The 25,897-nt window shown below is 45.9% G+C and overlaps 1 protein-coding gene across 3 annotated transcripts in view; it reads left to right on the forward strand.

Annotated features, from left to right (window-relative positions):
• Positions 1-25,897, forward strand: part of C1H5orf63 (chromosome 1 C5orf63 homolog) — a 132,267-nt gene that overhangs the window by 33,271 nt on the left and 73,099 nt on the right. The window contains exon 1 of one of the 3 annotated variants that reach the window (XM_068271653.1): positions 16,729-17,004. The exons of the other annotated variants lie outside the window; for them this stretch is intronic. Within the exon in view, the coding sequence (XP_068127754.1) occupies positions 16,993-17,004 (12 nt within the window). The 5' untranslated portion in view covers positions 16,729-16,992. Of the gene's footprint in view, positions 1-16,728; positions 17,005-25,897 lie in introns of those variants that run through there. 3 annotated transcript variants of the gene reach the window in all.

Here is a 25,897-nt window from a genome sequence, read left to right on the forward strand (position 1 = left end):
CCAGTATAGCTAGTATAGTGCCCCAGTATAGCTAGTATAGTGCCCCAGTATAGCTAGTATAGTGCCCCAGTAAAGCTAGAATAGTGCTCAGTATAGGTAGGTAGTGCCCAGTATAGCTAGTATAGTGCCCCAGTATAGCCAGTATAGTTCCCCAGTATAGCCAGTCTAGTGCTCCAGTATAGTGCCGAGTATAGCTAGTATAGTGCCCCAGTATAGCTAGTATAGTGCCCAATATGTTTAGAATAGTGCCCAGTATGGCTAGAATAGTGCTCAGTATAGCTAGTATAGTGCCCAGTATAGCTAGTATAGTGCCCCAGTATGGCTAGAATAGTACCCCAGTATAGGTGTATAGTGCCCCAGTATAGCTAGTATAGTGCCCATGTATGGCTAGAATAGTGCCCAGTATAGCTAGTATAGTGCCCCAGTATAGCTAGTATAGTGCCCCAGTATGGCTAGAATAGTGCCCAGTATAGCTAGAATAGTGCTCAGTATAGCTAGTATAGTGCCCCAGTATGGCTAGAATAGTGCCCAGTATAGCTAGAATAGTGCTCAGTATAGGTAGGTAGTGCCCAGTATAACTAGTATAGCCAGTATAGTTCCCTAGTATAGCCAGTATAGTGCCCCAGTATAGTTCCCTAGTATAGCCAGTATAGTGCTCCAGTATAGCTAGTATAGTGCCCAGTACAGCCAGTATAGTGCCCCAGTACAGCCAGTATAGTGCCCCAGTACAGCCAGAATAGTGCCCCAGTACAGCCAGAATAGTGCCCCAGTACAGTGCCCCAGTACAGCCAGAATAGTGCCCCAGTACAGCCAGAATAGTGCCCCAGTACAGCCAGAATAGTGCCCCAGTACAGCCAGTATAGTGCCCCAGTACAGCCAGTATAGTGCCCTAGGATAGCTAGTATAGTGGCCAGTATAGGTAGGTGGTGCCCCCCGCCCGTCCCCGCCGCTGTTATTACCTTAGCAGCGGCCGCTCTCCCACTTTCCAGCAGCATATCTCCCGGCTGCTGTGTGTGTGATGCGACAGGAAGCAGGGCATCGGCTTCCTGTAGAGGCGATGTGTATCGCCGTTACTATGGGAACCGAGCCCTGCTTCCTGTCGCATCACACACAGCAGCCGGGAGATACGCTGCTGGAAAGTACATGCGCCGGAGAGGGGAGAGCGGCCGCTGCTAAGGTAATAACAGCGGCGGCCGCGGGGACAGGGGGGGGGGGGGAAGAGGACAGTCCTGCGGCACACCAGGCAACATCCCGCAGAACAGTGTGCCGCGTAACAGCGGTTGAAAAACGCTGCCCTAAAAGACTGGCAGCTGTAATTGCAGCAAAAGGTGGTTCTACAAAGTATTGACTCAGGGGGCTGGATAATTACGCACACCCCACTTTGCAGTTATTTATTTGTAAAAAATGTTTGGAATGATGTATGATTTTTGTTCCACTTCTCACATGTACACCACTTTGTATTGGTCTTTCATGTGGAATTCCAATAAAATTGAAGCATGTCTGTGGCAGTAATGTGACAAAATGTGGAAAATTTCAAGGGGGCCGAATACTTTTGCAACATATATATATATATATATGTATATGTTTTGAAATCTTGTGCATCTGTGAGTAGAGTGTTGCCTTACTAAACAAAGGAGAAATTACACTTCCGCTATAAAATTGTTATAAACATTGATCCATGTGACACAAGTGTTTTTGTAATTTAATGTTCTTAAAAGTTATCTTTCCATTTTGATTTACAGCCAGCTATGTGTTTCCGGTACTGGCAGTAAACTCAGGTTCTCCATAGACTCTGCAGAAGCTGCCACTTTGCTGCATATATTAGAGACTCCTGCTGCTCATTTTCAGAACCTCTACTAAAAATCTGCCGAGCAAAACGCAGCAAATGCTGACATGCCTAGTTGTAGATTTCTCTACATGGAGCCTCTGCAGTCTAAATGCTCATAAAAATATAGTAGGTAAACTAAAATAATAGAGCTGATTTATTAAGGTTTGTAGTCATTGGAGACTGGAGATGGATGGAACTTCAGTCTCCAGCATGACTTCTGACCTGACTTGAGCTGGCCATTAGGGATGGAGTTTGCAGCAGTAACTGTGTTTGCAAACTTGTGTTCAAGTCACTTAGGTTTGTGAGCGCACTGGCCAACCCACTGGAGGTCATAGGTCCAATGCCATGGCAAATACATTCCTGTTGGATATTATTGGAGCACTTATAGATAAGTATTTGTGCTGCTGCTGTCATATGTACATACGCATATGTGCGCAAAATTGCTGCCTTTTTCACGTGAAAATAGTCGCGAGTTTGCGCGCAAAAAACATTATGCGCACTATAATGCTAGCGCGACTATGAGAAGAGTTATGACGGCTTTGTGAATCAAGCCCCATGTATTCAGTAAATCTAGGTCAACTTGCATTTATTAAAACAAAAAGTTATCACTGTGTGCTGCACATTATTATGATGTTGATTATTATTATTACTAGCTGATGGAGTGCTACACTGTAGGGGGCAAGAATGTGCACACTAGCTCTCTGGACGTCTAGCCATCCAATCAGAGCTGTGGCCAATCATGGCAGCCAATCACAGAGGGTCAGGGGAGGAGGGGGGATGTCTTGGGTTGACGGACATAAATGCATACAGTGTACGACTTAGAAATTATTATTATTATTATAGATACATAATATGCATACATATAACACACCTTCACTGAGTCCTTTATAGTGTATGCTGAATAGTTCATGTAACTACCTGTCCCTCAGAGTAGTTTACAATCTAATCCCTAAAGGTGACCACTAACGGTCCAATTTCTACTGAAAAATTGTTAGAGTGATCAGAAATTCTGATCGGATTGGTTGAAAATAATTTCAGTTGATGGGCACAATCGATTATGAACGATTATAAAAAAAATCGTCCGACTGTTGGTTGTGATAGGAAGCAAAGATTGGTTTGTTGATGGTGTAGTGAACGAATTTTCTTCCGATCAGAATTTCTGATCGCTCGAACGATTTTTCGCTACAAATTGGACCATTAGTGAGCACCTTAATGTCCCTGCCATAGTCTATCATTTCCTTCCAAAATTGGCCTTAAACTGATCAGGACTCGAAAGTACCTGGAGGAAACCCACTGAAACACCAAGGGGAAGACAAAAATTCCATACAGATAGTGTCATGGCTAAAACTGGATCCAGGAACTTCAGTGCTACAAAGCGAGAGTGCTATCCGCTATACTCCCATGTCACTGCGCTTTCACACCCATTTATATAGTAAGGGCCCGTTTCCACTAGCGCGAATTTGCATGCATTTTCTGCTTGCAGATTCGCATAACCAATACAAGTCAATGGGCCTTTTTCCACTAGCAAAAAAATCTGCACAGCAGAGCCATCCCAATTCGCACACCGCAAGCATAGTGTGCAATTCACATGTAATTAACCACTTGCCGACCGTGCACTCATAACGCACGTCGGCAAAGTGGTAGCTGCAGGACCAGCGACGCACATCTGCGTCGCCGGCTGCAGGCTAAGTAATCAGGAAGTAGCCACTCGCGCGAGCGGCTGCTTCCTGTCAATTCACGGCGGGGGGCTTCCTGAATAGCCTGCGGGCCGCCGATCGCAGCTCGCAGGCTAAATGTAAACACAAGCGGAAATAATCCGCTTTGTTTACATTTTTACAACGCTGCTAACAGTAGCAGCGTTGTACTAGATCAGCGATTCCCCAGCCAATCAGCGGCCGGGGATCGCTGTCACATGTCAGGCAGGAGCCTGTTAGTGGCTGCACAGGACAGATCCGTTCCTGTGCAGCCTCTGATCTCCGGGGCAGGGAGGGAGAGGGGGAATCCTGCCGTGGAGGGGGCTTTGAGGTGCCCCCCCCGCCAGCCACACGCAGGCAGGAGCGATCAGACCCCCCCAGCACATCATCCCCCTAGTGGGGAAAAAAGGGGGGCGATCTGGTCGCTCTGCCTGGTATTTGATCTGTGCTGGGGGCTGTAGAGCCCACCCAGCACAGATCTTAGAATTCAGCACTGGTCCTTAAGGGGGGGGGGGGGGGGGGGTAAAGGCTGAGTCCTGAAATGGTTAATAGGAAAAAATCGCATGCGTTTCCGCCATGCAAATTTTCCATGTGAATTCACGTACATTTTCGCGTAAAATTTATGTAAAAGCACACAGGCACTGACATGGTTAAAATCGCATACTTATGAAAATACGCGAAACCGCGTGCATTTTTGCGTTACAATTCGCATACAAACGTGCACAAATTCGCATCCACATGCAAATTTGTTTACGCGTTTTCCACTGCACTAGTGGAAACGTAGCCTAAACCCACTACGTCCTGATATACTCTTCAATATTCCCAGCCTTTTAGCACCTAATACCACACTCTTTGCTCAAATCCAGTCCTCCAAGTGTCCATGTTTAAAGGGAACCTAAACTGAGGAGGATATGGGTTTTTCCTTTTAAAATAATATCAGTTGCCTGATTCTCCTGCTCATCCTGTGTTTCTAATACTTTCAGCCACAACCCCTGAACAAGCATGCAGATCAGGTGCTCTGACTGAAGTCATACTGGATTAGCTGCATGCTTGTTTCAGGTCTGTGATTCAGCCACTTCTGCAGTCAAAGAGATCAGCAGGACTGCCAGGCAACTGGTATTGTTTAAAAGGAAACATCCATATCCCTCTCAGTTAAGGTTCCCTTTAATAGACTACATGTATTCTTCATTGATCTCCAAACTTAGTGAATCAACCTCAGTGATTGGCACTTATTCTTGCAATGTATAGAGCTGAATTGAAGGAACTGTTTTTTTTTTTTTAACAATAAAAATGCAATTTTCTTGTGAATGTTATTTTTGAAGGTGACTGCTTATATAAGCATTCACTTGTTTAAATGTGTGAATTCAACACATACCTGTTTGTGACAGTGAATATTACATGAGCTTGTGTGTTACTTTGTACACGTTTACATTACAAACATGTGATTTTGGTGTGTGTGTGTGTGTGTGTGTGTGTGTATAAAGGAAAAATGGAGGGGGGGGGGAGCGGTGTTAACTGCTGAATTTTGTATTTCGTTGGTCCTTGAAGGTTTGTGATCCAGTTGGACTTTGTTTCTCCATAAGCATAATCTACAGTATGGGCTCGATTCACAAAGCGGTGCTAACCCAGTTAGAGACTTTAGGTGTGATAACCATTACACCACGCTGGTGAAAAGCCAGTTTAGGCGTGATAAGTTTAGGTGTGATAAGTTTAGGTGTGATAAGTGTAGATAGCGTGCAAAGTCCCGCACGCAAAGCAGCGCCATTAAACTCTATGAGAAGTGCACCAGACTTTGCTAGCGCAAAACTTTTGATCAGCTGTGCACTACGGTGCTAACGCAGTTGGTGCTTAAACTTATCATGCCTAAACTTATCACACCTAAACTTATCATGCCTAAACTTATCACACCTAAACTTATCACACCTAAACTGAATTTAGGCGTGATAAAGGGCTTTTCACCAGCGTGCTAACTGTTAGCACCGCTTTGTGAATCAGGCCCAATGATCTGTATTGCAACACAGGTCCTTACACAAGCTTACGGAGCCCAGTTAAACAAATGTGTGCTTGCTCATTTATCTGTTGAGGAAAAATTACCCAAAGTACAATATTTATATCACATGCATCAAAGAGAAAAGAGGAGGCGGCCCTTGTCTGATGTACAGGCTGCTCAGAACAATTAGCGGCAAATAATAAAGTCCAGATCAGACAGTGCCCACACAGCAATACTCACTCAGGCATGGGGCAGGGAGAACAAAGCTGAATACTACATCTTCATTACAGAAAGAACATCCCATACTTTTCTTTTGGATCCACACCATTTATTGAATTTAAACTCTGCAAATAGGAGACACTATAATCCATTGCTGACAGACAGTTGTTTCATCAGGTCAGTGCACTTTCTTTTACAGGACACATTGCATCAGCTACAATTCCTTAGTATCCCTGTACCATACTTTTAAGAACAGCATAAATCACCTTCTCTGGGTTCCCTTCGCTGTGTTTTACTTCCGGGTGAGCTTTGTAGCAGTGAAAAGGCAGAGTGGAACAGGAGAGCTGACAGGGCGGAAAAGAAAGCAAAGGGAATGCAGAGTAGGTGAGTTATGTTGTGGGGTTTATTTAACGGGTCTTAAAAGCAGGGCTGTGGAGTCGGTCCAAAAATCCACCGACTCCTCAGTTTAGGATTCCACCGACTCCTCGACTCCGACTCCTCTAATTTGCATATTACAATTTTGTTGATTAAAAGTATGTAACATGAAATTAGTCTCTTAACTGCCAACGCTTAGGAATTTTACAAGACAACTGAAGTGAGAAGGATATGTAGACTACTATATTTATTTATTCCCTTTAGACTAAAACTAGTCCTTGGTAAGAGTACTTGTAAAAGGTACAAACCGGAACAAAGAACATCTATCAGGCCCTAGGCAATGTAACTGTGGGTACATGTAAGAATGATGTGCAGGTACTCTGCAGGGGAATGAGCAGATTGTAAACAGACAACACCTCGGTGTTCAATGTGCACAGCATTCTCAGTGGATTCCCTGCAGCTCTGTGGGGAGTGCATATGTAGAGTATAGTACTACTGTGTAACACAGTAAACCTGAGACAGATGAAATTAAAGTTTTATACATACCTGGGGCTTCCTCCAGCCGCCTTCAGGATAATCAGTCCCTCGTTTTCCTCCTCCACCACCTGGATCTTCTGCTATGAGTCCAGGTACTTGAGCCAGTCTGGTGTAATGCGCATGCACACACTCCGCCGCCAGGAGCATACTACACCTGTGCAGCACTATTGCGCAGGTGCAGAATGTTCCTGGCTGTGGGAGCGGCACGCGGCCGGACATCGCTGACTGGCTGAATTACCAGGACTCATAGCAGAAGATCCGGGTGGTGGAGGACAGCGAGGGACTGATTAGCCTGAAGGGGGCTGGAGGAAGCCCCAGGTATGTATAAAACTTTACTTTTCATCCGTCTCAGTTACCCTTTAATTTGTAGTCACCAAACCAAATTTTAACAATATATCAAATTATTTGATTTCATCAGCAAAGGGAGTGCATACATTTGCATAAATCAGCATCAATGCAGAATTATTTCCATCTCGTTGACCATCTCTATTAGTGACACAGCTACACATCAGGCTTTATTCTTACAGCATAGATGTTATTTAGTATATATGAGATTCCTGTGTACACATCATATATACAGTCACAATCAGATATGTATATCTGACCTTAAAAATACAGGGACTGCTTTATTGAAGCAGCACAAGTAACTAATTTTGATTGGTTTATTGTATTTTTGTGGACTAAGCACAGCTATTACTGTATATATACTGTATATATACATTATTTTTAATGACTCTTATCTGAGAAATAGAACATTTTATCATATTTTCTATTTTAATTACAGTTACAAATTCATTAGGAGTCGGAGTCGGTGCATTTTTTCCCGACTCCGACTCCAGGCACCCAAAATTGCACGACTCCGACTCCACAGCCCTGCTTAAAAGTACAACGGTATAGGTAGGCGTGATTGGAGGTTTTCCTAGGGAGGATAACTGCCATTTCCTCCCCGCCCATTTTCAATGCTCTGGTCAAAAGATTTTGGATAGATATTGAAAATTTGGGCTAGAACGAGGACCCCTGGGGGCACTGGACTGAGGGGAATGGTGCTGTGACATATGCCACAGCACCATTAACACAACAGCACCTGGAGCAGTCAAACCCCCTTTCAGTTCAGGGGTACTTTAATAAATAAATAAAGGTTCCTCACAGATGCCACCTGCAGGTACAAATATTCTTTTTTATTAAATGCCCAATTGTCCAGCATATTGTCTAATCTACCTAAAAGGCATTCAGGTAAAATTTACCAACAGAAAATGCTCTAGAGAGCCAGGCATACTCACACCTCAGGGAGCTCAGCAAGGAAGTTAGAAAGCTTCACCTCCCTTCCCCCTTTGCAAAGTTCCCTTGAACATGTCACGGACAAGAAGTTCATCCTTACTCCTAATGTCCAGGAGGAGGAGATGGTAACTAATCCACCCATGTGGAGATATGGAGCAGAGACTTATGGGGGAACATGAAAGCCCCCCCCGCGAAAAAAAAAATAGCAGCAGATTTCCCCACAAAATGCAATCAGATTGGGAGCAGATTTCCCCACAAAATGCAATCAGGTTGGTAGCAGATTTCCCCACAAAATGCAATCAGATTGGGAGCAGATTTCCCCACAAAACGCGATCAGATTGGCTGCAGATTTACCCACAAAATGCAATCAGATTGGCTGCAGATTTACCCACAAAACGCATACAGATTGGCTGCAGATTTACAAACAAAACACATTCTGATTGGCTGCAGATTTACGCACAAAATGCCGTCAGATTGGCTGCAGATATACCCACAAAATGCATTCAGGATTGGCTGCAGATTTGCCCACAAAATACATTCAGGATTGGCTGCAGATTTGCCCACAAAATACATGAACTGGGAGAAGCCATGATGCACTTGGCTGGGCCCAGTATTAGGGTATTGATTCCATATGCAAGAGAGATTGACTAAGGCCCCGTTCACATTACAAACGCAGACGGGCACGCACGCGGAACGCAACGCGTACGAACGCACGCCATCTGCGTTTGTATGCGTTGTGTGGCTGATCCCATCACTGAAAAGTGAATGGGACAGCCATGCGTTTTGGCAAAAAATGCATGCAGCATGCGTTCCCGGACCGCACAGGTCCGGAACGCATGCAGTGTGAACATCAGACATTGCACTCTATGCACTGTCTGATGTCGTGCGTGTCGGCCACCTGCACGTGTTTCCAAAACGCGGCTGGAAACGTGTGCAGTGTGAACGGGGCCTAAGGGTTCCAGTGTTACAGCTTCAGGTTGATCTCAGACAGCAAGGCTGCAGAGTAGGAGAGAGCCTGTAGTGCTTTAGGACCAGAAGGAGCAGCTCTACAGGAACCCTCAGTCAGATTGAAACGATTCCAGAGTGCTGTTAAAATCTCCAGGCAAATACTGTATATTAAAATATCAAATAATAGCTTAATAATAAGTGCTCAAATGTTACTTTTTAATGATGCAGCTAAAAATCCTGTCTTGAAATTTTCATCACATGGGAAGGGGAGGGGGGCTGTAGATTCACATTACAGCAGCCAAGGTATGGGGAAAAAGGATTTTTAAAACAAAAAGTCCCGTCAGCTCTGGGGACTCTGGAGCTAACACTGCCACAGCAGGGGGGCCGCAACAGAAGGCCTGGCGGGCCAGTTGGACAACGCTGGTTTAGAATGATAGAATTAAATTTCCTAAAAAAAATATATACAAATGTGCTAACTCTCCCTCAATTTGAAGTATTTTAATTGGTCAGTTCAAGCCTTTTATTCCAAACTTCTGTATGTGTGTGTGTGTGTGTGGGGGGGGGGGGGGGGATATCCAAAAGTGTTAAAATGGCAGATGAATCAAACAGTAAGTTGTGTGCAGTGCAGGACATGAGTGTCTTCACACCTGCACCTAAATTAGGTCTGTGGTGGTTGCCTGTTCTCCCGATGCTTGTGTAGGTCTCTTGGTGGCTGGATAGTGTACTGGTTAAGGGCTCTGCCTTTGATATGGGAGACCAGGGTTCAAATCCTGGCTAGGTCAAGTACCTATTCAGTAAGGAGTTCAAGGCAAGACTCCCTAACACTGCAGGGTGGCCTCCTGAGCGCGTCCCAGTGGCTGCAGCTCTTGAGCGCTTTGAGTCCGAAAGGAGAAAAGCGCTATACAAATGTTCGGATTATTATTATTCTTGGCACTCCAGTTTCTTTTCACATATCAAACAATGCTAGTAGGTTAAAGCGGCCCATACACTGGTGGATTTCAGCCATCGATCGATCGATCGTAAATCGTATCAGCCGATCGATTGATTTGCGGCCGATTTCGATCGATTTGATCTATCTGCCTGGATGGAAAATCTAGGTCGATCTGCTGCTGGCAACAGATCAATGGCCCATAGAGTTGCATTGGATCTAATGGTCCAATAATGCATTTAGATTTATTTCCAATAGATTTAATTCTGAAATCTATTGGAAATCTGTTCCTGGTGTGTGGCACACATCAGATAGATTCTTGTCAGATTCGACTTGACAGGCATCTGACAGAAATCTATCTGATGGTCGAATCTGCTGCAAATCTATAATTGTATGGCCACCTTAAGTGACTACCTCCAAACAATTTCCCATAGACTGATGTAGGTATATTAGGTTGTGAGCTTTTCTGCTGAACAGAGATATGAATTCTTCAATGTACTAAAACCCATAATAATAATAATAATAATAATTGGCAGTCAGAACAAGAAGTAAATAAAGAAAGACTGAGTCTGAGCTCTTGCTAGCTGAATACCTGGTGTTGCTCAGGTATGTACTTGGTTGTCGTTGGGTCCAGCCACTTTTTGTAATCTTGACACACAGTCAAGCCAACCATTGGCTGTTTTTAACCTTGGTCACCAAGTTACCAACTGTGCTAATTTTGGGGACTCTGGCTTTATTACTGTGAAAATGGCAGCCTTTTAAATTTTCCCATGGATGTGAATGGGGGAAATCGGAATGGCTGTGTAACGATTTGTGTCAGCAAAGAACAGAATTCTGATTATTAGGTGATCTGCAGTATCACCTTTAATGCAGATATATACCTGATTATATGGTGATCTGCAGAATCACCTATAATACTGGTATATAAGAAGCTGATGTGACAACAAATAGCAATGAGTGATTGGTGCAACAGTAGTACGGATAGCTTTGGCAATACCTCACACCAGAGGAGCTGGTGGGTACTAGCAGTACAGTGCCCCTCACCAGAGTCAAGGGCCCTCTGGTGAGAGTAGAGTGGTCAGACAGATCGGGTTCGGCAACAGACAGACAGATGCAGTACAAAATCGGGAGGCAGAGACAGGAAGGTATAAGCAAGCAGAGTCGGCAGCAAGATCAGATGGGCAGAGGTAAAGAATCACTGAGCAGAAGAGTAGTCAGAACGAGCCAGAGTCATGCACAAATAATAACACAGTAATGTGAGGGCTCGTTTCCACTGTTGCGGTGCGGAATCGCCTGGATTCCACCGCTGATGAAATCGCATGCGGATGCGATTTCCCGTGCGTTTTTTGCCACGAATTCGCATGAGATTTCGCATAGGTGAGGGTATATGCGGTTTTAACCATGTCACTGCCTGTGTGAATTTACATTGGTACCTATGCGAATTCGCGGCAAAAAACACATGGGGAAATTGCATGCGATTTCCCTATTAAATACATTGCATGCGATTCGCATGCATTCCACTCGCAGGTGAATTCTGCGGCTCTTTTGTGCATTTTCTCACCACTGAAAAAAACGCACCTCAACAACGCTACAGTGGAAACAGGAACATCCACGTTGGACACATGCGGATTCGCGATAGTGGAAACGAGCACTAAATCTTTAACCTCCCTAGCGGTATGATAAGTGCAGCTGCGCGGCCGCGGGAGGGTTTCTTTCACCTTTTTTTTTTTAGCATGTAGCTAGCCTAGCGCTAGCTACATGCTTCCCCCCTCCCTGCGGCGTCCCCCCGTATTCACCGATCACCGCCAGCGCTGTTCTGAACGGGATTTCCTTGATGGCTTCCCCCGTCACCATGGCGACGAACGGAGTGACGTCATCGGCGTCGTGACGTCACAGGGAATCCCGATCCACCCCATAGCGCAGCCTGGCGGCGATTGGCCAGGCTGAGCAAGGGGTATGCGGGGGGGGGCCTGTATCGCGGCAGGTAGCAGCGCATCGGCGGCAGGCGGCGGCGATCGCAACAAACACGCAGCTAGCAAAGTGCTAGCTGCGTGTTTGAAAAAAAAATTATGCAAATCGGCCCAGCAGGGCCTGAGGAATCCTCCACGGCGGCTTACCCCGTGTCCAACACAGGGTTACCGCTAAGGAGGTTAAGGCTATCAAACAATTCCTATCTTGTGTGAAATCCCCGGTTTCCTCCCATATTAAAGCACGCCGGAACTATCTAAGGGTCTAAGCACTAACACAGAGTATTCGCAACAGCAGACAAGTTGCGAGTGATTCAGCTAGGCTTATGAAACAGAGGAGACCCCTCTGGCACGCCTCCTCCTATCAGCCAATGAGAAGCGGCGAGCGTCTCCTCTGACGTCAGCCGACCGGCCGGTCAGCTGACGCACCTCCTCCCTGCATAAAGGTCCTGTCTGTGCACGCGCACACAGGACAAAGCAACCCTATGTGCAACTGACAGACCCGTCCTCGGCGTGCTAGATACCTGAGGCACGGATACATTGCTAAACAGGGAGCTGGAGGCAGCTGCGGTGGTAGCGCTGTTCACTGCGGCTGCCTCTCCAACGTTTGTTACAGGCTGTTTGTGGTTCCACCGCATGCATGAAATAGGTGTGCAAGGAAAAATGGACTCTGTATGAAGCCGATGTAACTCTAAATGATAAATACCATTGTGAATTTAGCGCTAGATGAAAACGGAAAAATATTTACAATGTCAATGACAATAGTATAACATTGTTTTTACCAATATTTTACTACAACTAAACCTAACCCTACTCTCACACTGAACCCTCCCCCCTCCGACGCCTAAACCCACCTGAAGCCTAACCCTAAAACCCCCCTTCCTGACTCCTAACCCTGAAACCCATCTTCTTGACGCCTAACCCTAAAACACCCCTTCCTGATGCCTAACCCATAAAATTTCAATATCTTTAACTTTCTGATTAAATTTGAAAATAATTTTCAAAAAAAGAAAAATTATTAAATACAAAAGACCAAAATTTTCAATAACTAGAACTTACTAACTTTCAAAATGATAAAAGTTCAAAAAACTATAAGATTCTAATTTTCTTAAAACAAAATTACTTTTAAAAACTATAACATTCTGATTTTCAAAACAATATTTATCGAGTGCCCAAATTTCTGGTTTTGGAACCCAGCAGCCAATATTTGCATGGTGGTGCCCAAATCGTCCATTAGCTGCGGGACGGCCAAATTTCCTGCTTCCGATTCTGCCCAGGTGTGTGTGTGGGGGCATGAGACCCCCAGAACATAACTTCCCAGATAGTAATGGATCTGTATACCAAGTTTTGTTGAAACTGGTCAAGGCATTTTCGAGTGCACCCAGGTACAGCACAGACGTTTTAGTGATGTCCATGTTTTGATGTTAAGTATCCCACATGCAATTGCACTTTTATGTATTTGCCACAGAACGTCTCTTTGTAATGCTGCACTAATAAACTATAGTGCCAGACATTCTTTGTCTCCCTATTTGATTGCATTTTCGAGTGATGCTTACACACACACGTCCGATTATTTATATATATATATATATATACTTATATAGATAGATTATATTGTTGTAAAGCAAATATGACCTGCTCACTGTTGGTTGTTTTCTTAAATATATTCAGGCTCTGTAGACTTGGCAGAAATTAGCCAGTGCTGCAGTTTTCCTCAGATTTCAATGTGGTGTTTTTGTATTGGAGCCCTGAGAATCCTTCTGTAGCTAAGAAATTTCTGTACTGTACAGCGTATTGATTAGGCAAAATCTCGGATTATCAAACTCCCTGGAAGAGCGATGCGGAGTAGCTCCTTATAGATTTTTTGTAATGCTGCACAGTTGGGCCTTACTTATAAACAGCACGATTTAAAGAATGCCAGGCAAACAAAAAGCGTACAATTTTCATAGAAGCAAGTGAAGATAGTTACTATAGTGATATCTGAAAATTGTATAACCTCACACAAACATTCTTCTCTGCATCCAGTGAATTCTCTTATCCGGGGCGAGCTTGCAGCAGTAGGGGGACACTGGCAATTCATTGCTCAGAAGCCTTTTCTGTTGTCACTATTTACAGCTATAGTATGATGTTGCAGCTCATAGCATTCTAGAGCAGTATGGGGATTTATCACTAAATACCAATGCAGGCACTTCACACTGTGAGCAATGGAACCTGACCTATAAGCCTCCTACCACCGGTTGTGGCTTTCAGTGGTGATGTCCCGGGTCATAAATGAATGGAAAATAATGTATTCTGTTATTGGAAAATAGAAGTTAGATGTTTCTTGGGGAGGGGTTCATAGGCAGCACTTTTCACACAATTGGGAGTTCCCACTTAAAGTGAACCTGAAGTGTACTTCCTGTTTTGCGCAAGAACTAAAAAATTGCTAAACGCAAATGCTCCAGAATTGCTTGGAGGAAATAGAAAATCACTAGACACATGCCCGGAATTGCTACTGCACATCGCTACAAAAAGTCTTTGCAATTACACTTTTTGTGTAAACACAAATTTTGGTGTGAACTAGCCCTCTCACTGTTTCGTGGCTGTTTAAAGCGGAACTGAAGTAAGTTTTAAATCAAACTATTTCGCTTACCTGGGGCTTCTGCAAGCCCCCAGCAGCCGTCCTGTCCCGCGCTGGTCCTCCACAATCCGCCATTCTCCCTCCGCCCTCTACTTTTGGCTTCGTCGCTGGGCCACGTATCCTTCTCGTTCCAGTCTGCAATGTGCTATTGCAGACAGGAGCGCATAAAAAGGATACGCTTGGCAGGCCTCGACTTTTAAGTCGAGGAATGGACCTGGGTGGGAGAACAGAGGATAGTGGAGGACCGGCGTGGGACCGAACGGCTGCTGGGGGCTTGCAGAAGCCCAAGGTGAGTGAAACAGTTTGTTGTAAAACTCACTTCAGTTCCGCTTTAGGCCTCTTTCCAACCAGGACGTTGCCTTTTAGGGGACGTTATAGGTCGCATAACGTGCCCCTAACGCAGCGCCTGGTGGTGTTGTAGGAGGACGCTTCCAAGAGCCGCGTTATGCAGCTTTTGGTGTGCCTTTTTTGTGCTATGGGATGCGGAGACCACGTTATCCCGCCGGCCAATCGCCGCACAGAGCGGCCGCTCCAGGAAGTAAACGCTGCACATCACCGAGTACAGTGAATATTAATTGGCCATGTGGCTGGCCGCGGATGAGGAGGGGAGACCTCCTCCTCCAACATTACTGAGCATGTGCAAACAGTCTAACGCGGCTTAGCCGCGTATAATGCACAGCATGCAGCACTTTGTTTAAACGTGCTGCGTTACAATGTAACGCAACGTGGGCACTGTGAACAGCCCATTGATTTTTCATTGCTGTGCGGTGGGCTGCGTTACAGGCTGCACTAACGTGCGCCTGTATCGTCCCACTGTGAAAGCAGCCTTACGCCTTACGCTCTTCAGAAAACTTTACTGACTGACTAATTTCGTCTTACGCTCTTCAGAAAACTTTACTGACTAATTTCGCCTTACGCTCTTCAGAAAACTTTACTGACTGACTAATTTCGTCGACAAACTCAGAGAAGCTCTTTTGCATAGGTAACATTTCAAGTATTTTAACTCTGGAAAACAGAAAGGGACTTCACATAATTTCTTAGTAGGACAATTATCTTTTGTGTATATGATTATCTCATTGTGTCACATGTCACTTCAGGTTCACTTTACAGCTGACTGATGTAGTGTCTTTTTATCTTCATGATTACACAGCTAGGCTGGGTGAAGCCATGCATACCATACCTTTATGCCTCTGCTGCTCAGCTGTGCACAAACAGTATATCTAGCAAGGGCATAATGCAATCATTTTGTTCAAGGAAGTAAACCTTTCGTTTTTTGGATTTGTTTTGTAAATTATTACATGTAAATCTACTGCTGCTACATTAAAGCCCAGCTCAAACAAGAATCGAACCAGAGCAAAGCATGTGATGTGATAAGTGCATATAAACTAGGCATAGAAGCAAAGTGGTCGACAGAATCATTTTTCAAGTAAGAAATGTGCTTGCCACTATAATGCAGCTTGTTTCCTGTCCTGCCTAGATTTGGCTGATGGGATGGTCAGTCAGGAGTGGCATATATGTGACTCCCAAAGAATGAAGAACAATAGAAGTCAGACTTCATTTCCAAGTAACACAATAGAAGAATAGGAATGAAGGTGGTGATTAAAGCAGGAGGATTAGCCATACTATGCTAGGGAAAAAACACATCTATAAGGGCCCGTTTCCACTTATGCGGAAACCGCCGCGATTCCACAGAGGTTCCCCACAGGCAAATCGCGAGGGGAAACTCAGCCATAGGGGACTATGGTGCCGCCGGCCGAATCGCTTGCGGTAGCGATTCGGACGGAACTCCCCGCAGAATTCGCCCAGGAGGCAGCGAATCCCATTGCCGTGCATTGCATGGCTGATGGGATTCCCCTACGATCCCGCACACCTGCTCAGTGCCGACGCGCGTCTCGCACACGCGCGCCGCACAAGTGGAAACAAGCCCTCAGTAGATAAATACTTGATCTACTTACATAACACATGTATTGTACTGTCCACATTTTATTTTCAGTGAATTTTGATATAGCAAATGAAGAGAATTCTGTTCCTGGTGGGAACTATGTCTTTTGCCCACAGTTTGAAGCTAAATACTGATGAAATTTCTTCCCTTAACTTTTTTTATTTTCTCCTCCAATCACTGAGTCACCTCAGCTTTGCTTGTAAACACAAGTGAGCAGAGGATCATGTTTCAGCTAGGCAGGGAAGTAAAGGGAAGAGGTGGCATGCAACTGAATGGCAGTGGCTATTAAAGAGACTCTGTAACAAATTGTTTATCTTTATTTCTTCTATGCTATAAGTTCCTATGCCTTTTCTAATGTGGTCTGGCTTACTGCAGCTTTTCCTAATTGCACAGTAGCTGTGTTATCTCTGTTATATGATCTAATCTTCTCTCTATAGTCGGCACAGTCAGGCTGAGGCAGTCAGACTGGAATGTGCAGGGCTGCTTGTGATTAGCTAGAAGCTGTACACACCCCCTGCAGGCTCTGTGTGACTAACACACTCTGCTTAGCTGAGCCTATTAGAAGCTGGTTAGTTTGTTTGTAAACACTGCCTAAAACTGGCAATTACAAGCCAGGTTTGCAGCAGAGAATGGCAGAAACAGCACAGAGGGGACCAGGAGCACATAATGAATAGAATGGTATGCTTTTTATTGTAAGAATTTCAGAGTACAGATTCTCTTTAAAGGGCCAGTGTTCCTGGGTATGGGATAACTCCAAACCATAACAGCAGAAAAAGGCCCAGTGTACACCAAAAAAACCCTAGCAAATCTGCAAAATGCTAGAGGTTTTTGAAGCAGATTTTCAGAGTGACTCTAGGCATGTTTAGAGAGGTTTTCTAAACACTCCTAGCGTTTTTCAGAGCAGTTTTCCACTTTCCTATACTTTACATTGAGGCAGAAACGCATTTGCAAACCTCAAAAATGCTGTAGGAGACACGTTTGTGGTTTGCTTAAAAAAACCTCAAACCACTTGGTGGGCACCAGCCCAAGGTTTTTCAAGTTTTGAATGTAGGATTAGCATCTTTATCACTTAATACACTCAGACCAGTTTCTGTTGAAATTAGATTTTTATGGTGACAATCCCGCTTTAAGGGTAGCAACACAGGTAAAGCGTGGAAGCTACAAAGGAGGCAGAATTTTTAAACCAGCACGTGACAGCTTTCATCAGCTTTTTTAAAAGCCGTTAGAGGCTGTGATAGGCATAATTTAATTCCCTCCCTGCGCCAGTGGGGATTATATTTGGAGATATTATATCTGATCACTACCAATCAAGCAGAAAAAAGAATACAATGTTGTTCCAGCCATGGTAACCATGTTGCCATGGTTGCAAGACAACATAGTTTCAATCTGCATGCATGATTTTAACATTAAAATTACAAAATGTCTGGTTTATCACAACATCCTATATGGATCTTTAAATGTAAGGGGTGATATGTGTTAGGTTTAGCCTTTTACTGGTGGTGTGCTGTGAAGGCAATTTTCTAGCTAATTAGCCCAAAACGTCAAGGTTATAGTCGGGGTCTACAGTGTCTCTCAGCTCCGTATAGCAATCTGCCTGTCTGAAGTCGACATGAATCAGTGCCTTTATCTTTAATAAGCACTATGCTTGTGTAGTCTACGATTCTGCCTTTTCCTGCTCTGCACTAACAAAGCAGCAGGTTTAGGAACATTAAAAGGCCATTCTCCTGTAAGAGCACTCTTTCGGTTGATTTTAATACCGCTTGTAGCGATGAAGCCATATGCCGCAACTTTTATGCATGTCTGCCTTTTGCCTTCTTTTGTCATTTAATGAGAGGGTGCAGAGTTAACTGCGGCGCTTTAGAATGCGCAAGGGAAAAAAGCAATCTATTCAAGGTGCAATTGTGAAGTTAGCATCCACACTGGTGATTCTTGTTGTGCTGGAAATGGAAAGAAATCGGTTCAAATAAAAAAAAACATGCTTTTGTGTTCTATACTTTTAAAGTGAAACTAACATGCAGATAAAGCCAATTCTTTATACTCTGTCCCAGGTGCAGATATGCGCTCCTTGATCTTATCAGAAGGAATATTTTTAAGCAAAAGGATTTAGCGAAGGGCATTTGCAATAAATGTATTATTATTTTTTTATTTACAATATTCATGTATTAATTATTTATTCAGTGTTTGCCCATTGCAAAATCTTTCCTCTCCTTGATTTACTTTCTGAAATTTATCACAGGTGGCAACATCTTTAGTCCTGTCAGGTGCAGTAATGTGGCATGCTTGTTTTTGAGAATTTGTAAACTCAAATTAGGCCACACACCACACTTCAGTACCTCAGCTAGTGTACAGGGTCATGGGGAGGTCACTCTCTGAGGTACTGAAGTGTGGTGTACGGTGTAATTCAGGTCTCTGAATTAGGAATCCCGGATTCCAACAATGCATACTAATATGCAGCAATATATAGATATATTTATGATATATTTCTGATGCTGAAACCAGAAAATTACTGTAAAAGTATCCTGAATAATTTACTGCATTCTACTATAGCTCACTACTACAGTGCCTCTTTAACAGTTAGTTCTCTGTTTGGTGCTCTCCTTGATGTACAGCAAAGTCTCTAGGATTAAGCACCAGTGGGGATCACCTGATGCCAGATACATGTGCTTGCCAGTTGCAACAGGCTGAAAAAGCACAAACCTCCTCCCTAAATACTCACCGAACCTCCAGCAACATTTTGTAGCCTTCCTGTTGTTCCTAGCGGCTTTCCAGCGTCCTCCATGCACGGAAGCCTTGATGTCACCTGACCAGCATCGGGTCGCATGACGCATCAGGAGCTGTCCAGGGACGCCAGAAGCAGCTAGGAGCCCTCTAGGGACTACAGGAAGGCTACAAGATGTCGCTGGAGTTAGTATTTTAATGCCTGCAAACTCCCCTGCAAACCCCCAAAACAAAGTCCTCATTATCACCTCAGGCATGTCGTCGGTTAGAGACTTCCAGTTGCCTGAGTTTCGGATAAAGGCGACTTTGCTGTAACATGGTTGTACTATTACTGCCATAGCAATCCTTTTGTATAGAGGTGAACACAAAGGCAGGTGAAATACAGTGGGGACGTTCATTACTTCTGTCAGTGTTCATAATTTTCTGCAGTGCTTTACAGATAGCTCTTCTGTTGTAGTGATGGGCTAGTAGGTATGCTTGGAAGGCAAAAATAGTGGAAGCTTATCAGCAAGCCAAGGCACAGTCACTGCTTACTGGAATGCTCCTTTTTGCCTCCTGAGATTATCGCTGTTGCAGTGAACAAATCAACTACAGATTTTTACACAGGGGTGGGAGATATGCAAACACAGCACTGAGAGACAAAAGGGAAAAAGAGAGCCCTGGCGGTGGTCAGTGGCTGAAGTGTCCTAGGTCGGAGAGTATGCTTGCCTGCAGGGCCGCCATCAGAAATTTTGGGGCCCCTCACAAATCATCAGTCCGGGCCCCCCCCCCCCCCAAACTGAGAAATGTGCGTAGCCATTACATGTTGGCAGAGCTAGTTGGAGGCTTGCTGTCCACAAATTAATCACGAATAACCACGGTGGATACTCGTGATTCAAGTTAGCTCCAATTGCCACAGCTGAGCGGCTAGATGCGGCGGGGTTAATTACCCAGAACGCCACTCTCCGCCCAGCGTTTCAACGAGGTGCAAGTGTCCGAATGGACGCGTTGCAAGCCTCGATATCGAGCACTTCCTCCTTCAAGCCGGAAGGAGGAAGTGCTCCATCATTTTTTTAGAACCTCCCAGTTTTCTTTTCTGTTTAAAAAAGCTAAAAAAAAGTAGGTTTAATGCTATTGTCTCATATGGTAATGATTCAGCTTTTCCCATAGTCTCGCAGTTAGCAATCATGTGACCCCCAACAAGACAAACTCAGCAATCATGAGGCCCCCAACAAACCATGAGGCCCCCAACAAGACAAATTCAGCAATCATGAGGCCCCCAACAAATCATGAGGCCCCCAACAAGTAAAAATTCAATCATTAGGCCCCCAGCAAGACAAATTCAGCAGTCATGAGGCACATAAATAGACAGCATTTCACATAAATAGGCAGAATGACCCCTTATGGTAGACACCTCTCACCTGGATTCTGACAGGGACCCCCAGGTTAGGTAGTGAGTGACATGGAGCCCTTTAGGCAGTGAGTGACAGGGAGCCCTTTTAGGTAGTGAGTGAGTGACAGGGAGCCCCTTTAGGTAGTGAGTGAGTGCCAGGGAGCCCCTTTAGGTAGTGAGTGAGTGCCAGGGAGCCCCTTTAGGTAGTGAGTGAGTGCCAGGGAGCCCCTTTAGGTAGTGAGTGAGTGCCAGGGAGCCCCTTTAGGTAGTGAGTGAGTGCCAGGGAGCCCCTTTAGGTAGTGAGTGAGTGCCAGGGAGCCCCTTTAGGTAGTGAGTGAGTGCCAGGGAGCCCCTTTAGGTAGTGAGTGAGTGCCAGGGAGCCCCTTTAGGTAGTGAGTGAGTGCCAGGGAGCCCCTTTAGGTAGTGAGTGAGTGCCAGGGAGCCCCTTTAGGTAGTGAGTGAGTGCCAGGGAGCCCCTTTAGGTAGTGAGTGAGTGCCAGGGAGGCCCTTTAGGTAGTGAGTGAGTGCCAGGGAGCCCCTTTAGCAAGTGAGTGAGTGCCAGGGAGCCCCTTTAGCAAGTGAGTGATGACAGGGAGCCCCTTTAGCAAGTGAGTGAGTGACAGGGAGCCCCTTTAGCAAGTGAGTGAGTGACAGGGAGCCCCTTTAGCAAGTGAGTGAGTGACAGGGAGCCCCTTTAGCAAGTGAGTGATGACAGGGAGCCCCTTTAGCAAGTGAGTGAGTGACAGGGAGCCCCTTTAGCAAGTGAGTGAGTGACAGGGAGCCCCTTTAGCAAGTGAGTGAGTGACAGGGAGGCCCTTTAGCAAGTGAGTGAGTGACAGGGAGGCCCTTTAGCAAGTGAGTGAGTGACAGGGAGGCCCTTTAGCAAGTGAGTGAGTGACAGGGAGGCCCTTTAGCAAGTGAGTGAGTGACAGGGAGGCCCTTTAGCTAGTGAGTGAGTGACAGGGAGGACCTTTAGCAAGTGAGTGAGTGACAGGGAGGCCCTTTAGCAAGTGAGTGAGTGACAGGGAGGCCCTTTAGCAAGTGAGTGAGTGACAGGGAGGCCCTTTAGCAAGTGAGTGAGTGACAGGGAGGCCCTTTAGCAAGTGAGTGAGTGACAGGGAGGCCCTTTAGCAAGTGAGTGAGTGACAGGGAGGCCCTTTAGCAAGTGAGTGAGTGACAGGGAGGCCCTTTAGCAAGTGAGTGAGTGACAGGGAGCCCCTTTAGCAAGTGAGTGAGTGACAGGGAGCCCCTTTAGCAAGTGAGTGAGTGACAGGGAGCCCCTTTAGCAAGTGAGTGAGTGACAGGGAGCCCCTTTAGCAAGTGAGTGAGTGACAGGGAGCCCCTTTAGCAAGTGAGTGAGTGACAGGGAGCCCCTTTAGCAAGTGAGTGAGTGACAGGGAGGCCCTTTAGCAAGTGAGTGAGTGACAGGGAGGCCCTTTAGCAAGTGAGTGAGTGACAGGGAGGCCCTTTAGCAAGTGAGTGAGTGACAGGGAGGCCCTTTAGCTAGTGAGTGAGTGACAGGGAGGACCTTTAGCAAGTGAGTGAGTGACAGGGAGGCCCTTTAGCAAGTGAGTGAGTGACAGGGAGGCCCTTTAGCAAGTGAGTGAGTGACAGGGAGGCCCTTTAGCAAGTGAGTGAGTGACAGGGAGGCCCTTTAGCAAGTGAGTGAGTGACAGGGAGGCCCTTTAGCAAGTGAGTGAGTGACAGGGAGCCCCTTTAGCAAGTGAGTGAGTGACAGGGAGCCCCTTTAGCAAGTGAGTGAGTGACAGGGAGCCCCTTTAGCAAGTGAGTGAGTGACAGGGAGCCCCTTTAGCAAGTGAGTGAGTGACAGGGAGCAACCCCCCCTGCCGCCCGCCGCCGCCGCCGCTTCCCCTACCTTGCAGCCAGCAGCCCAGCGTCAGACCTCAAGATCAGCGGCGACCCGACCAGTAAGAGCGGGCACCGGACGCACCCGCTCTATATGCGGAAGTGATGTCACTTCCGCATATCAGTGCGGGCGCTGGGTCCTAGCGCCCGCACTATTGTCGCCGCCTGATCGAGGTCTGACGCGGCGGAGGCGGCGGCGGCGGCTATAGGGATGGAGGGAGGGAGCAGCGGCCAGAGGGGTTGAGCGGCGGCCGGGCGGCACCCGCAGCGCCGCGGCGGGGATGGGGCCCCCCTGCAGGCCCCGGGCCCGTGACGGGAGTCACGGATGTCCCCCCCTGATGGCGGGCCTGCTTGCCTGAATAGGTGAGTTTTCAGATTGTACCTAAAACGGGTAAGTGTGGGTGAGTCTCGGGTGTGTTGCAGGAGAGTGTTCCAGAGGAGGGGAGAAGATCAAGAGAAGCCTAATAAGATGGATTGAGAAGAGGTGACCAGAGAGGAAGACAGGAGAATATTGTAAGTATAGTGGAGATTGCGTGTAGCATGGTATATGGAAATACGTTTATATAGATAAGGAGCTAGGTTGTAGAGAGCTTTGCAGGTGAGAGTAAGGATTTTAAATAGTATCATTTGTGTAAATGGAAGCCAGTGAAGGGACTGACAGAGGTGGATTGGGCTGGAGAAACCGGAGGAGAGGTGGACGAGTCATGCAGCACAGTTCATGATGGACTGTAGCGGGGCTAAACGGTTGACGGGAAGGCCGTAGAGCAGAGAGTTGCAATAGTCCAGTTATGAAATAATCAGGGCATGTACCAGAAGTTTGGTAGTGTCCTGTGTGAGAAAAGGGCAGATGCGGGAGATGTTTTTTTAGGTGGAGGCGACAAATATGCCCTGCTTTAGGGATCCAAAGGTGAAAGTGATATTTCTAGGTATGCTGCCTCTGGTCTTTTATTTTCCTTGCATGGGGAAGGTCCAGGTAAGCTATTGATATCATTGAGTTATTGATTCTTTACCTGAGGTAGAATACATCTATATTCATCTAATAGCCTATGCCTAGATTTAGTGTTATATAAGGCTGAACCTAGTTGTCTGTAAACTGTGTCCCTTACATTACTTGTCACTGTGATTGAGTTTTCTTTCTGTCTGAACAGTTGAATTGTTCCTGAATCCTAATGAAAACTGATATATTTTCGTCCTTCAAATCTGGTTACATAATAATGGCTGCATATTTGGTTGTGATTTGTTTTGTACATCTAAGGGATCTGCAAAGTGTAATTTCTACATTGCTGTCATTATCAGCTCTACATTTCCCAGTCTGAAAGGCCTCTCTTACTGAATGCAATTATTATTAGCTAAAACTTCCGCTGCCTCTGCTTAAAGGGACCCTGCCCCAAGCTGTGTCTTAAAAAAAGAAAACTGGGCTTACCTGGGGCTTCCTCCAGCCCACCATAGGCCCCCGGCATCCTGCTGGCCCTCTCCACGGTCCCGCTGGCGACTCCGGTAATGTGCGACTTCTGGTGAAGTCACGTGTGTTCGCCCTCGCTGCATACGCGACGCGTCATCACGCAGGCCGCCATAAGAGCCCTGCACATTCGCAATTCAGTCTTTAGAGAACTTAGCATGCGCAGGACTCTTACGGGGTTGCCATCGTGATGACGCTTCGGGTATGCAACGAGGGCGAGCACATGCTACTTCAGCCAAAGTCGGCACATTACCGGAGCTGCCAGCGGAAACACGGAGGAGTGTAAGAGGATGCCTGGGGGGGGGGGGGGGAGGGAGGAACTTTGGCGAAAAGGGGGGGGGAGGGGGGAAATAAATCCATTGCAAAGTGAGAAGTTAAAGAATAGAACAGACATCAGTAAATGATTGACATTCGCCATGTAATTTGTTCATATTGTTTGATCCACAATCAGCCTGCACGTAATCATCTTTACTGCTGGCAAACATGAAAACAGACAGCACCAACTGCAATTATTTATAACCACACCCTTAACAATGCGATAGGCTAAAAGGTTTTTTTTTTTTTTTAATAGATATACATATGCACGGAGGGAGATACTGGTTGCTTGGTAGTTCAAAAAAGCTTTTATTTTCCACATTGCAACAAGGCTCACAGACCGGAAACTGTCATGACTCAGGACTTGACTAGTGATGGTCAAGTAGATGCAAATAACTTCGAGTTGATGCAGATTTTTGCAAATCTTTATGCAAATTTATGCAGCTTGAAAATGAACCAATGAAATTTTACCTCAGCAGGATTTGATTGGTTCATTTTCAAACTGCATAAATTTGCATAAAAATGTGCATAAAAGGGGAACTGAAGAGAGAGGTATATGGAGACTGTCATGTTTATTTCCTTTTAATCAATACCAGTTGCCTGGCAGCCCTGCTGGTCTGTTTCTCTGCAGTAGTATCTGATTAAAACCAGAAACAAGTATGCAGCTAGTCTTGTCAGATCAGACTTATAAGTCTGAACCACTGAAACACCTGCTCTGCTGCATGCTAGCTCAGGGGCTATGGCTAATAGTATTAGAGGCAGAGGATCAGCAGGGCTGCCAGGCAACTGGTATTGTCTAAAAGGAAATAAACATGACAGCCTCCATATACCTCTCTCTTCAGTTCCCCTTTAAATTTGCATCAACTCAAAGTTATTTTGCAGTAATGCACTGAATGCAGTTTGTTGGGATTCCACATCATAGAGGCCACACTGTGAAAATTGCATTGCTTTTGTATAGCAGTGCGTCCTTTATGTTGCGCCACAATGCCCGACTGTGATGGTAGCCTTCACCGAGGATGCCAGTGATAAATTACAAGAAATTCATAGACAATATAGCTTTCTCCTATTCACAATGTGGAATTACATGTAGGCATATCTGGCACTCAGCTGCGGGAACCATATAACACATGATCACATTTTTAAAACAAGATTTAAAGCTGTAGAACAGCGCAGCAGAACGAGTTATTTATCCCCGCATAATTCCACGACTTTCCAGGTCTGGATTTTGCTGCCCGGAGGAGGCAGAGCTTTGTGCTGTAGCTCTGCCTCCAGTCCAGTCAATCTCCGCCTCTCCTCGCCCCTCTCAGTGAAAGAAGACTGAAAGGGGCGGGGAGTGGCAGAGATTGGCTGGAGCAGGGGCAGGGCTACTGCACATAGCTCTGCCTCTACCAGGAAGCGAACAGAGAATTTTGCACCGGGGATTTCGGGGGATAAATACATCGTTCTGCCATGGGTATGCGGCAAATCAGCTTTGATCTTAACCTTCCTGGCAGTAACCCCGAACGCAGTTTGGGGTAAGCCGCGCAGGAGGTTTTCTCAGGCCCTGCTGGGCCGATTTGAGTAATTTTTTTTTTGATGAACGCAGCTAGCACTTTGCTGGCTGCGTCAGCACTTCGATCGCCGCCGCCCCGCGCTCGATCGCCGCTATCCGCGTCGCAACACAGCCCCCCCCCTAGACCCCTGCGCTGCCTGGCCTATCAGCGCCAGGCAGCGTCAAGGGGTGGATCGGGACTCCCTTAGACTTCATGACGTCCATGACGTCAGTGACGTCATCCCGCCCCGTCGCCTTTGAACGGGGCTGGGGGGATGCCGCTGAGCAGCGGCTATCATGTAGCGAGCCC

Source organism: Hyperolius riggenbachi, chromosome 1 (genome assembly GCF_040937935.1).
Source record: "Hyperolius riggenbachi isolate aHypRig1 chromosome 1, aHypRig1.pri, whole genome shotgun sequence".
In the NCBI taxonomy this organism is placed as follows: domain Eukaryota; kingdom Metazoa; phylum Chordata; class Amphibia; order Anura; family Hyperoliidae; genus Hyperolius; species Hyperolius riggenbachi.